Source organism: Neodiprion lecontei, chromosome 7 (genome assembly GCF_021901455.1).
Source record: "Neodiprion lecontei isolate iyNeoLeco1 chromosome 7, iyNeoLeco1.1, whole genome shotgun sequence".
NCBI classification, from domain to species: Eukaryota; Metazoa; Arthropoda; class Insecta; order Hymenoptera; family Diprionidae; genus Neodiprion; species Neodiprion lecontei.
The window spans coordinates 2,318,671-2,331,653 of NC_060266.1; the positions used below are offsets into that span (position 1 = coordinate 2,318,671).

Below are 12,983 nucleotides of genomic sequence, written 5' to 3' on the forward strand. Positions count from 1 at the left end.
TCCAATTGTAGAATAATTTAACCGCATTTTTGCTAAATATTTTTGTAACAACGTATAAATATCCTTCGATCGTGAAACAGCGATGTAAGAAAACGAGAATTTCTTATTTTTTTTTTTTTTTCTTTTAACCTTTGTAAAAATATTGAAAAGGATATTTATATAAATAATGACGATCGAGTCGCAGAGTGACTAACGATGAATTTTGCGCAAAATGGATAAATTCCAGGTGCCGGGAAACTTCAGGTTCGTCGTCGAACAGACGCTGAAGGAATTCTTCAAGGCGATCCAGGGTGGAAAGGACTCGGAACAGTCGTGGAAGAAGTCTATATACAAGGTGATCTCGAGGCTCGACGACCCGGTCCCGGAGTACTTCAAGAGCCCGAATTTCCTCGAGCAGCTCGAGTGAGGCGAGGCCCTAAACCCTGGCTGCAGGGCCTGTCGCGTTGGCGTTGAAGGTTGCGGCGAAGCGCCCCTAGGGTGCAGGACTCGCGCCGGCTCCTGATCTTCGATCCTCGATCCTAGATCCTCGATCCCGGAAGGGCGTCGCGGACGACGATTTTGAATCGTTACCGCGATTCGTCGGGCCGAGGTGGAGAACGAGAGGAGAAAGGAGGCGCCTAAGGTATCCCTAGTACATATCCAAATCGGCCAGACCAAAAACTATAACTACTATTACTACTAGTAAGGAATATGAATAATAACGACGATTGTAAAGACGAGGATGAAGACGACGGGGGGACGAGAAAGATTAAGATTAAGTCCCGCGAGGATCGTGATTAAATGAATTTCAAACAAAGAGATATAAGGGAGGGAGTAAATGATAAAACAAAATGATGGAAAAAAATAAATAAAATAAAAAATAATACATAAAAAGTTATACACATTATATACGTAATGATAAAACGCTAACGATAAAACATATACATACACACCCTACGCTAGTACTATTGAACAATATGCTAATAATAATATTACTATTACTAATAATACTAATTACTAATGCTAATACTAAACTTACTACTACTACTACCTAGTACTACTAATACCACTACTACTAATACTACTAATACTAATGATAATACTAATGCCAATACTACTATTGCCACTGCTATTCCACCACCGCTACTAAGTACTAAATGCATATAAATGCTATGCCGCTAATCGTCATAAGCTGCACGTACCGAGTAATTAACGGTGGATAATATACACGTGTAACAACACGTGTATGTATGTAGTGTTACGCGCGATACATGATCGATCGAGATATAGGTATATATATATATATATTATATTATATATATATGTATATATATATATATGTAGGATTGAAATACAAAAGTATCTATGCGCCACGTACCGTACTCTATGTATCGACGATCGCTACGACTTCACCGGACGTTCTAATTATTCAGGAAATACGATTGATGTGATCGATCGGAATAAAAAAACAAACAACAAACAAACGCAATACTGATTGAATTGAGGTAACGAATAAACGTACAAAAACTTACCGAGGAGATGGAGGAACAAGTCCGAGCAAGGGAATATTGTGGTTATTCAGGTGCGAGAGAGGGGGAGAGAAAGAGAGAGAGAGAGAGAATGAAAAAAAAAAGAACAGGAACTAGGATCATTGACGATATACCTTTTTTTCCTTTCTTTTTTTTTTCTTTCTTTTTTTTTTCTTTTCAGTTTTAGCAGGGAGCGACGTGAGATAGAAAGACCAAAAACGAAACGAAAGGCTGCACCGGCAAAGGCAAAACCAAATTCTACGAGCAAAGAAAACATAGAAGAAGCAAAATAAAAAAATTAAAGAATCCAACGTGATTAGGATAGCGAAATAAGCGGTTGTTTTTTTCTTTTTTTTTTTTTCTTTTTGCGTTTTATTGTTCCGCTTGCTCTATACATCAGCCGACAGGTTTTCGAAACAATTCGGAGAAAAAATTTTTTTCGTTATCTGACGATTTTTCGACTTTGGTTTTGACTTTGCTGAGCGCGAACGAAGGAAAGGGAAAATTTTCGTTGATTATAGAACTGTAAGAACAACGGATATCGAAAGAAGGAAAAAGAGAGAAAACTGAAGATAATGAAAATTTCATTGTTTTAAGTCTACTTTTTATCTTTTACGGTGCTAAAAAATCTAGTACCGACAACCGATCGACGTCAATTTTATTTCATGCCTCAGGGGCTCGTTCCATATGCTTATAGAAAAATAGTAATTTAACGATTTCAATTATTGTATTTCGTATGTTTAAGTCATTCGATACCGGTTCAACCTAACCTAATCTAACCAAACCTAAATCGCAATTCATAGAAAAATAAGAGGAAGTGGGAAAAAAAATAAACCGCCATGATCGCAGTCTGATTTAATCGCATGTGTATCTTCAATATATACATGTATGTGTGTGTGTATATATATACAATATGTATATTATACATATATACAAACATGCATACGTAGAATGAAATAATTTAAAGTATAAAGATCGTGTATATTACGGTACAAAAAAAAAAAAAAATGCAGACTAATGCAAAAACGTGACGCTTATTTGAAGACGAAAACGAGAGATACGACCTTACCGACTGACATGCACCGCTATCGAGATGGAGATCATTGAGCGTCGATCATAGCGGCGTATCGGAGAATCGGAATCCGCTCGATCTCTGTACCGGAAATCGGTTCTTCGGAAAACCGCAATAATTCAAAAATGGGAGAAAGATTGGGATGAAATTATTTTGCCTCGATCTTTTGCTCTGTTGATAACAACGTCCTACGTTTGTCACGCGCATTGATCGATAGATCGCTTCATTCGCATCCTGGGTATGAAAATTCAACCTTGTATTGATATCGAAATAAGGTTAACGTAACAACGAATCGTCGCCGTCCGACCGGTGCAGTCAGTCAGTCAGTCAGTCAGAATTCTTATGAAAAATAAATAAATAAACAAATAAAATATCTCAATTGTAAATCTCGTTTTACACCCCGGCAGACGAGCACGCAATAAATTTTCCCTACTTTACACGTTATTGTAGAATTTCATCGGTTTTTGTTTTTCATAGGTTTTTAAAAAACAAAAATGTTTACAATTTTTTTTCTCTTCCTTTTTTATTTTCGTTCGCCGGGTTGAATTGGCGAAATAACAATGAATCCATTTGGAAATCTTCCCGTTGATTCAACACTTTTGCTAATTTTTCACACCTTCTACGACAGATAGGAAAAAAGAAATTCAAAAACGGTTAAAATTAACACAAGAGCAAACATAGATTGTAAAAAATGATGGACGCAAAATTTTTCGGCACGATTTCGAGAAAAGACTAAGAAAAAAGTTTCCTATTATCATTATAAATAGGTGTTATACGCGTAATATCTGTTCACGAAAACTGTAAGAATATTGATCGATCGATCGTTAACTAAATTGACTAAATATTAGTAATAATAATAACAACAACAGTAAGGATAATGATTCTGAAAATTTTAAATTTAACGAAAATAAAAATATACCTAACGAATAATGGATGAGAAAAATTCAGTGATGTATGATTGAAGATAAAACTAGAACGATAATAGTTATAACGAATAAATCAGGCAGAAAATGGATGAAGGAATAACGCGTAGGTTTGTCGCGTCTAACATTATCGTATGCTTAATAATTAAGGTGTAAATAATTTCCAAATGCAGAAACAATGTCACACGTATTATACAGTATCTTACATAATGGAATCAACGTCGAGAGTAACGAAAATTCATTCCATACTATCTTCTCTTCAATTTCTTTCCTTCTACTTTTTTTTTTTCCAATTCAATTTAAATTTCTTTGACCTCTTCTTTCTCAATTCCAAAATATAAGAAAAATAAACTGAATAATGTAACGAGTACAGCGTCTGGAAAAATCACAAGCGAAACAATTTTCGTTATTCGCTTTTGCTATTTCACTTCAATCTTGTATTCTTTTCCTCAATTCTCATATATTTCCTTGTCAAGTGTCTTGGATCAATCGTTCACTGGAAGGAAACTTGGCCCGACAGTATGAAAAAAAAAAACAAAACCAAATCCGTAACCAAAAAAAAAATACGAAAAATAATTAAACCGAAGTAATTAAGTCAGAACGAACAAAAATACACAATATTAGACACAAAGTTAACCATACGAGTATACCGGAACTATCTTATATATATATTATACATACATGCATAGCGAGTAGATAATGCCCTGCAAAGCGGAAAAGGGAATACCGATAACAAAGAGGGATGAAAATTAATTTTAACCACGTTATGATACGCGTACATAATAATATTGATTAATAATCAATTAACCATTGGAACCACGTCTGATTGAACGTTGGTTCTCCTAGATGGTGTTTGAAGGAGAAACGCCTGTGTAGATAGAGAGTATTACACGTATGTAATATATAATACATATATGTGCATATATACAAACAAATACGCAAACGCAAACATACACACACACACACACACACACACATTTATATGTATATTATATTAGAACTATAATATATTAGGATTAACAATTTTTTGACACTGTAATTATACTTTTTGTTCTGCCTCTACAACTCTCCACCTTTTCCTTCCCTTTCCACTTCCCTGATTTTCGTAGTTAATATAATTCATACCCAATTATTTCATTATCATTAACATTATTATTAGAATTATCAAGTTATCAAATAGTATTAACGTACGATCATGATACTAATTATTCTTATTATTATAGTAATCAGAATATATGTAATATATATATATATATATATACATATATAAATTATTTAGTATACATATATATTATATATATACACACATATTATACGTACGTGTACTTTTAGTTGCATAATAGGTATTCTTTGTATTATTATTATTATTATTATTATTATTATTATTATTTTAGAATATTCTATATAGTTTTCTCCCAATCACATTGTACTATTGTATTAATTCAATTATATACACAGGCAACACACACGTAATTCACACAATTTTTTTTATTTTTTTTTATTTTGCAAGCGGTGAGTCTTTACCTAGTCACAAGTCACTATATATGTTTAATTTATTATTATCAATGATTATTATTATTATTATTATTATTATTATTATTATTATTATTATTATTACCACTATTATTACTAGTACTATTATCACCATTATTATTATTATTATTATTACCATTATTACCATTATTATTACTACTACTATTATCACCGTTATCACCATTATTATTATTATTATTATTATTATTATTATTGCTATTACGAGCATTATTTTATTTATTATTCACGCTAATAAAATGACATTGAATTTAATTTCTATATTGATTTGTTCATTTGTTTATCCACACACACACATATACATATATACATATACACATCCATTTTGAATTTTTATTTTGTTGTTATAATAATCGAGAGTAACCTTGCCTGAAGCCAAGATTAGGGTTGTGAAGATAGAAAAATTCATCGTTATGACGAATCAAGGAATTCGATCGTTATTCCCTCACGTTTGATTATTATACACGCGCAGACGGACGATCCGCTCTTTTTCCGCGATCTCGGCCTACGTTTTGGGATGTCAAAAAATTTTGGGGATTATTCTGGTGATGAAGTGAAAGAAAAAAAAAAAAAAAAAAACTATGAAGAATTAAGTGGAGAAAAAGAAGAAGAAAAATAAGAGGAAATAAGACAAAAAATTAATGAGGATAAAACGAGGCGTGAATTTTTGGAAAAATCGGGAACGACGCGTTTTGAGAAATGTGGCAGCTCGCGGTCGAAACAGACGTGCAGGAAAATTACATGCTATTAACGAGATTTTGGATAACGCGTGATTGTACACGCGCGATGGTGAAAAAGACAGAAACGGGGGGAAAAAAGCAACAAAAACTAAAACAGGGATTCGCGGAGGGGAACAAACAAAGAAGCAAACAAAAATCAATACAATGTCTCGGAAAGATGAACGAAGAAAATGAGGGGGGGAAAATTGAGAGGAAAAACACTAAATTCTAAAGAGAGTGGGGAAAAAAAATTATATCGAGCATATGTATATATTATAATATGTAGGATTACAAAGGGAATAAAAAAAAAACACAAAAACAAAAACGCGATGCATACAAATGTATATAGAGAATAAAGCTGAAGGATGAAAGGCGAGAGACGATTGTGACGTCGTACGCGATATTATTTGAGGCGAATGAAAGATTTTTAATAAAAATTATTACGACGAGTCGTAGAAGTAGGGGAAGAATAATTAAAAAATAAAAATAAAAAGCAAAAGAAGAGAATAACTGACGAATAAACGACGACTTCACGCCTAAGCGGTATATGCGATACATTATATTATGTATACACACGCATATATAAATCTACGAATAAGAAAACAAATTCTCTATATCGTATGTAGAAACGCGTGGCAGTGCGATTTGGCCTAAGGAAATTTTTGGTCTAAGGTTTTTTGAAATTTTGAATGAAAGAGAAGGGGAAAGGAGAGACGTAGAAAAAAAAAAAAAGAAGCAAACGAGAAGAATCCACGGTAAAAGGGAATTCGAATTTCACTGGGCGTCTGTTTTGCTCGCGAGTCGCGACGATTCTCATCATTTATATAATATATTAATATATGCGATAAAGGATAATTTTGTTACGATATTTAGACATATGTTTAAGAGATATTGAGTGGGGAGATGAAATTAAGATGAAAAATGAAAAAAAATGAAATATAAATTACGAAACAAAAATTGTAAGGGAAAGAAAATCAAAAATTAAACGTGACGTTCCGTGAATATTTTTCCAATATTTCAACCGAGTTTTTTTTTTTGGGCTTTTATATACATTCAATCAATTTTCGTTCGGCCTTAAACAATTCTACTCAAAATTATAATCACTTATAGCTAGTTGTTGGTGAAAAACAATTATCATCGTCGATCGGTACGATGTTAATGAAAGAAATTTTATCGAAATTTCTTGCGGAGGGAGCGGAACTGTCGGCGTGACTCAAATTTTTGGGAAATAATGGCTTGAAACTTTATTTCTTTTATTCCTTTCTTTCATATCGATGAATTTGAAACGTTGTTCGCTTTTCTTTCGCAAGTCTACGTACTGAGAAAACACGCGTACCGCGACTCGAAGAATGATTTAAAAAACAAAATATAAGATAATTATTCGGAAATGATGAAAAAACAAAAGCCGTAATAAAAATTTTGGATTTTTCAAAATTCTGACAAATATCTGCAAAAAGGAGCAGAATAGTCCAGAGTAAACGATATAAATTAAAAATACAACAGGAAAGTTGATGAACGTGAAAATTGGAGAAGAGTCGCCAAGAAATTGCCAGTTTTGATTTCGAGCTTGCGTTTAAGATTAAGTGTTTTTTTTTTTTTTTCTTTTTATTCCAACTCTTTTCACAATTCATCTTTGAAATTTGGCTTCGATTCTTTTTTTTTCCTATAGTCGTTTATATTGAAATAAATTTTTTAACCTCGAGTAAACTGTTTTGTTTCCTTCTATTGTTTGTCGAAACACGTGAGAACAAAAAAAAAAAAAACCTTCACAATCGCACGTTTATAATAACTATATCAGTCTACGAAATCAATTATACTACTAATTGATAGTAAAACTATATAATGATAGTGAATATAGGAATAATCGTTGATATATAATATATATGATAGATGTGTATCGAGTGGGAGAGAAAATTATCTGTAAGAATAAAAATAATACTAACAACAACAACAACAATAATAATAATACTAGTAATAATAATAATAATAATAATAATAATAATAATAATAATAACAATGATGATGATAAGTTATCTTATACGCGAATTGTGATATAATTCCTGTACTCGAGTTGTACGATAATCCGCGAACGGTTTAAATATTATATTGTATTCGATTTATTAGGATTAGATAATAAGTGATTGAATAATTGAGGTTGAATTTAATCGATGTATAATAATAATAATTCCCTCATTTCGGACGGTGTAAAAGTTCATAATTCGATTGCGACAAATTGTTTTTTATTTTAGTGATGAAAGTTTTTTCGGTGAAAGTTGTATATATTTATTTTTATTTTTTTTTTGGATTGAAATTTTCTTTTCTTACGTTTCGTTTTCGCGATGGGAGATATCGCGATTGTACATAGACGAAGTGAGATGAATGCATGTGAGGAAGAGTGAACGGGAAGCAGGAGGAGCCAAGTGTCCTTGATGCGGCCAGCGTTGCAGCCAAGCTAAATATGATGCAATTGCACGATGCAGTTGTGAATATAAGCAAGTGTACGTGACAAATGTTCGGGAAACAAGACGGAGGGAGGAAGCGAGGGTGGGATCGAGAGTGAGAGTGAGAGAGAGAACGAGAGGGAAAAGAGAGAGAGAGAGAGAGAGAGAGAGTGAACGTGAAAGAGAGAGGAAGAGAGAAAGAGAGAGTAAGAGAGATTGGAAAAGAAGTGAGGAAGGGAAAAGAGAATTCTAAATCAATCCAAAGATGGTTAATATTTCGTATACTAAGGTTTAGGCGAACGTTAGGCGCAAAACGATCCTAAAAATTTAAATAAAAAGAAATATGAAATTTTTAAATCTACTTGTTAGGGGAAGAAATAGTGAAACGAATAAGGGAGAGAGAAAAAAAAACAAAATATATATTGCACGAATGCGGAGAGAGTAATAATGAGAAAATGCGAGTGTGCCCGATTATAGGTTTTTTATTTTTTTATTTTTTTTTTTACGTTTTTCACATCGATACGCGAATCGACACATTTTTTGTAATCTAAAATTCACCAAATTGTCAAAATAAAATAATCAATAGAGCCGTGAAGAAACGTCAAGATTTCCTTGCTTACCGGGAGATCCAGCGATTTAAACAACAATTTAAAAAAAAAACGAATTAAATTCTGACTATCGCGATTATTATATAAATATATATATATATACATATATATATATTACGTGTAATATTACATAGATACGTGTGATCTGTATTACAGTGCAAATGGAAATAACACGATAAATATTTCATTTTAAAAATTTTTTTTCGTCTCATTAATTTTTTTTTCAATCCCTCCTTTATTCTTTGACCGTACGATTTATATTCTTTTTTTCTCGACATTACAGACGATCTAATGTATATATATATATATATTGGGTGAATATATGTGCACATGTATACATTGTATATTATGTGCATCATGTATGAAAATATGAAGGATAAAATGTGTTTGACAAAAAATGTTGTATTCCCTTTTCCGCGGTTGATAAAATCGCTCAGTGTGTGATAAGAATTATAAAAGTTTATCTACGCTGTACACGTTACATTGTACCGTACAATATATACTACACACGTGTGTATACGCGCATATGTACATACATGTATGTGTAGTAAATGATAGAAAAAAAAAAACAGAACACAAAATGACACGATCTATACCGATGCGAAAAGTGTAAACTGGCAGTAATGAGTAAACACAAGAAAGGAAAAAAAAAAAACTGGACTTTATTATTAACATATTATAGGACGTAAGGATTAAGAGAAATATAAGACCACCTGTATATAAGCATAAGAGTTGATAACGGACGGATGAATTTGAGGAGGAAGAGAGGGGGGAAAAGAAAACTGCAAATTTGCAAGTAAGAAAAAGAACAAACACCAAAACCCGAAAAAAAATAAAATAAAATAAATAAACGCAAAAAAAAAAAAAAAAGATTCAAAAACCATAGAAGCGATGCACAATTATTGATGTGTGAGGATTATGTGAGGATATTCGCGAGCCGATCCGAGGCTGACGATATTGCAATACAAATGATGCGTAGGAATTAAATCTATATGATACGTATGCATTTCACGTATATGCGCGTGATACATCGGTGAATAAATAATTGATAAAACGAGGGGTGAAAAATTAATGAACCAACAAACAAACAAACAAACGACAAATTGACGATTATGAGAAAAAAAAATAAATAAATATAGATCTGAAAACGGTTTATACACATGATCGTGATAGATAAAATGACAAAAAAAAAAAAAAAACCAATAATACGAGAGAAAGGGTAATACGAATAATGTGAAACGCGAATCGGTTTAAAATCAGAGCGACGATGAGAAGAATTGACGAAGAAGAAAAGAGAAGCTAAATGAGAAAATGACACACCTTACACAAGTGACACAAATATATATATATGAATCCATGTACAGACACAGAGAGACATGCCTCGTACCTGGCGAAACGAAAAAAAGAAACGCCTAAGATATTATATATATATATAAAAATTAAATTGTGAGAGATTGTGGGAATTGTTTTTCTGCGTTCCACCGGATTTGCCGGTTTAGAATATCGTTGTTTAATGAAACAGCAATACTTTTCTAACGATAACTCCCTGTGCGTTTAAAATATATGTCTCTGCGTAATTTGTCATGCCCATGATAATATACAACGTGAATTCGATAATTTTCATGAAACGGCCGGTCAATTGCGTTACTATTTGTAAATTCGAAGGTGAAGTAAAAGAAACAAGAGAATTAAAACACTTGGCAACAAAATATCCGTGCCGAGATATAAAAATCGGTAGCGGAATTTTTTTATTTCTCATCTTTTTTTCTCCTCGTCGTTTGTTTCTCACTGTTGCATTTTTTTTTTTATCCCCCAACTTGGTGGGAAAAATTCAATTTTGCGTAAGCGAAGGAGTGCGGAAAATGGTAAATTTTTGCACTAGTACGGGAATGTATTATTTTGCGCATTCAGCGGCAATAATATGCGCAACACAGATGATTTCCGCACTAATTTCGGAATCTGTTATTTTTTTTTTCTCTCTCTTCTTTTGACAAATTTGGAAACATAATTGCGGCCCATTTATTATGAAAAAGCAATCGAATCTTTTTGTATATAACGTATAACATACAAATAAGCACGGAGGGAGCGATCGAGGAAACTGTCTAATTTCGAAAAATCATTGCGATATTTTCAATGGCGATTATGCGAAATAAAGATATCTTGTATATTATCTAATGAATGAATATTATACTATTACGAGTAATATTAATGCTAATAATAATGATTGAATCTGAATAGCGAATACTATTATTGAATCATACCATAATATATGATAAAATAATATATAATATATAAGTATAACGATTATACTAATACATGATAAAAGTATAAAATATGCAGGATTAACCGAATGAATATAATGAGCAAAAAAATATGTGTTCGACGTGTTTAATTTTTCGACGAAGTAAAGGAAACAAGAACATAAAAAATATCAAAAGAAATTTTTTTAAAAATCACACTTTACCGGCATTATCGACATTATAATTTTGCTTCATATCGATCGTTTCTTTTTCCTTACAACGGTTTTTTTTTTTTTTTCAGTTTATCTCCAATTTTCATTTTCCCGTTCTATGCGAATTCCTCGGTTGCGCAATACAGCAATGAAAGATATGAAAATAAAAACAGGAAGAAAAACGTAGGTGAAATATTCGAAGAGTAAAAAGATGAAGTAAAAGAAGATGATAAACAAATACAAATGCAACATCGACGTAACAAGATAATAATATGATGCAAGAAGAAAATGAAGAAGACAAGGAAGACAAATTAATTCTGTTTTTCGGCGAATACTCGAAATAAAAATAAAGTAAGAAAATTAAATTAAATAATATCTCGGTACGTAATTGTAATAATAGTGATGAAGACGGTAATAATGATATTAATAATAATAATAATAGTAATAACTCTACAACTTTTGGTAACTGTTATTGTTATTATAATTATTATTGCATCATCATTATTGCAAGATACTTTTGACACCCATCGAACAAAACTCGTTTCTATAAAAATTTTTCGGCCCGTAATATTAAATATCCAAAAGACACATCACGGCAAGAAGAAGCAAAAACAAAAACAATAAAAAAAAAAAAAAAATGAAAAAGAATATATATATATATAAGAATATGGAGGAGAAAAAAAAAATTACATATACATATATATATATTATATATTGAAAGAATTAAGAGCAAGGTGACGAAGAGAAGAAGAGAAAAATTAAAAGCAAAAGAGAAGAAAAAAAAAAAAAAATCGAAAAAAATTACAAAAAACGATGAAAAAAAAAATGACGAAACGAGAAGAAGACGAAGCGGAGGAGTAGGAGAGAAAAAATTACAAATGAGGATGAGAGAATGAGAGAGAAAAAAAAAGTACAATTTTTCACGTTTGCGCCTTACATTAAAATTAACGTTGATCAGAAACGTGTATTCTTACCAAAATCGGCCTTAGTATATATTTTCCATTCGACGCGTCGAGCCAACTCCAGCAAGCTAATTACCCACAAATCGATCCCGAAAATGAGCTGAAACGGTAAAGAAAAAAAAGATTCAACTTTAGAAAGAAAATTCCCTCTGATCCCTCCTGTTAAAAAAAAAACAAACCAACAAAAAACAAACCAATAAACCAACTCCATTCCTCTCCTATTTCCACGGAGAAGACTTGGGTGAAAGCAAAAAAAAAAATTTAAAAAAAAAAAAAAAAAAAAAACGTGCGTGATCAAATTCGCTGATTAACGATCCAGTGTGCAATTTGTCATTTGATGTGAATACAGTTTTGAATGTAATATTAACCGCGTAACAATAGAAGAAAGAAAACAAAAAAAAAAAAAAAGAAACGCTGCTGCTGCTGCTGCTGCCGCGCCGGATTTTCGATTAACAAAAAAAAAAAAATGGGGATGAAAAAGAAATTTACGAAATTTTATGAAAAATACCATTTCGAATATATAACTCGAACCTCGCAAAAATAAAATAAAAGTTGAAGAAGGAGAAGAGATGAAGAAAAAATGAAAAAAAATAAAAAAAATTAATAAAAAGTAAACAACTGACTAAAAGCACAAATCATCGAACGTTCTAAATATGAATATATAAATTGTAACAAGCGTAAAGAGGGTGAAAATTACGAATTAAGTGAGATGAAAAATGTAGAAAATTTGAAAAAAAAAAAAGAAAT

The 12,983-nt window shown here is 31.7% G+C and overlaps 1 protein-coding gene and 1 long non-coding RNA gene across 5 annotated transcripts in view; one reads left to right on the forward strand and one right to left on the reverse strand.

The window, feature by feature from the left end:
* The window catches only part of LOC107220763 (homeobox protein prospero), a 31,431-nt gene extending 26,933 nt beyond the window's left edge, over window positions 1-4,498 (forward strand). For all 4 annotated transcript variants that reach the window (XM_046744681.1, XM_046744683.1, XM_046744682.1 and 1 more), the window contains exon 5: window positions 227-4,498. In XM_046744681.1, the coding sequence (XP_046600637.1) occupies window positions 227-406 (180 nt within the window). In that variant the 3' untranslated portion in view covers window positions 407-4,498. The remainder of the gene's footprint in view (window positions 1-226) is intronic.
* LOC124295276 overlaps window positions 1-12,983 on the reverse strand; it is a 214,209-nt gene that overhangs the window by 122,248 nt on the left and 78,978 nt on the right. The gene's annotated exons all lie outside the window — the stretch shown is intronic.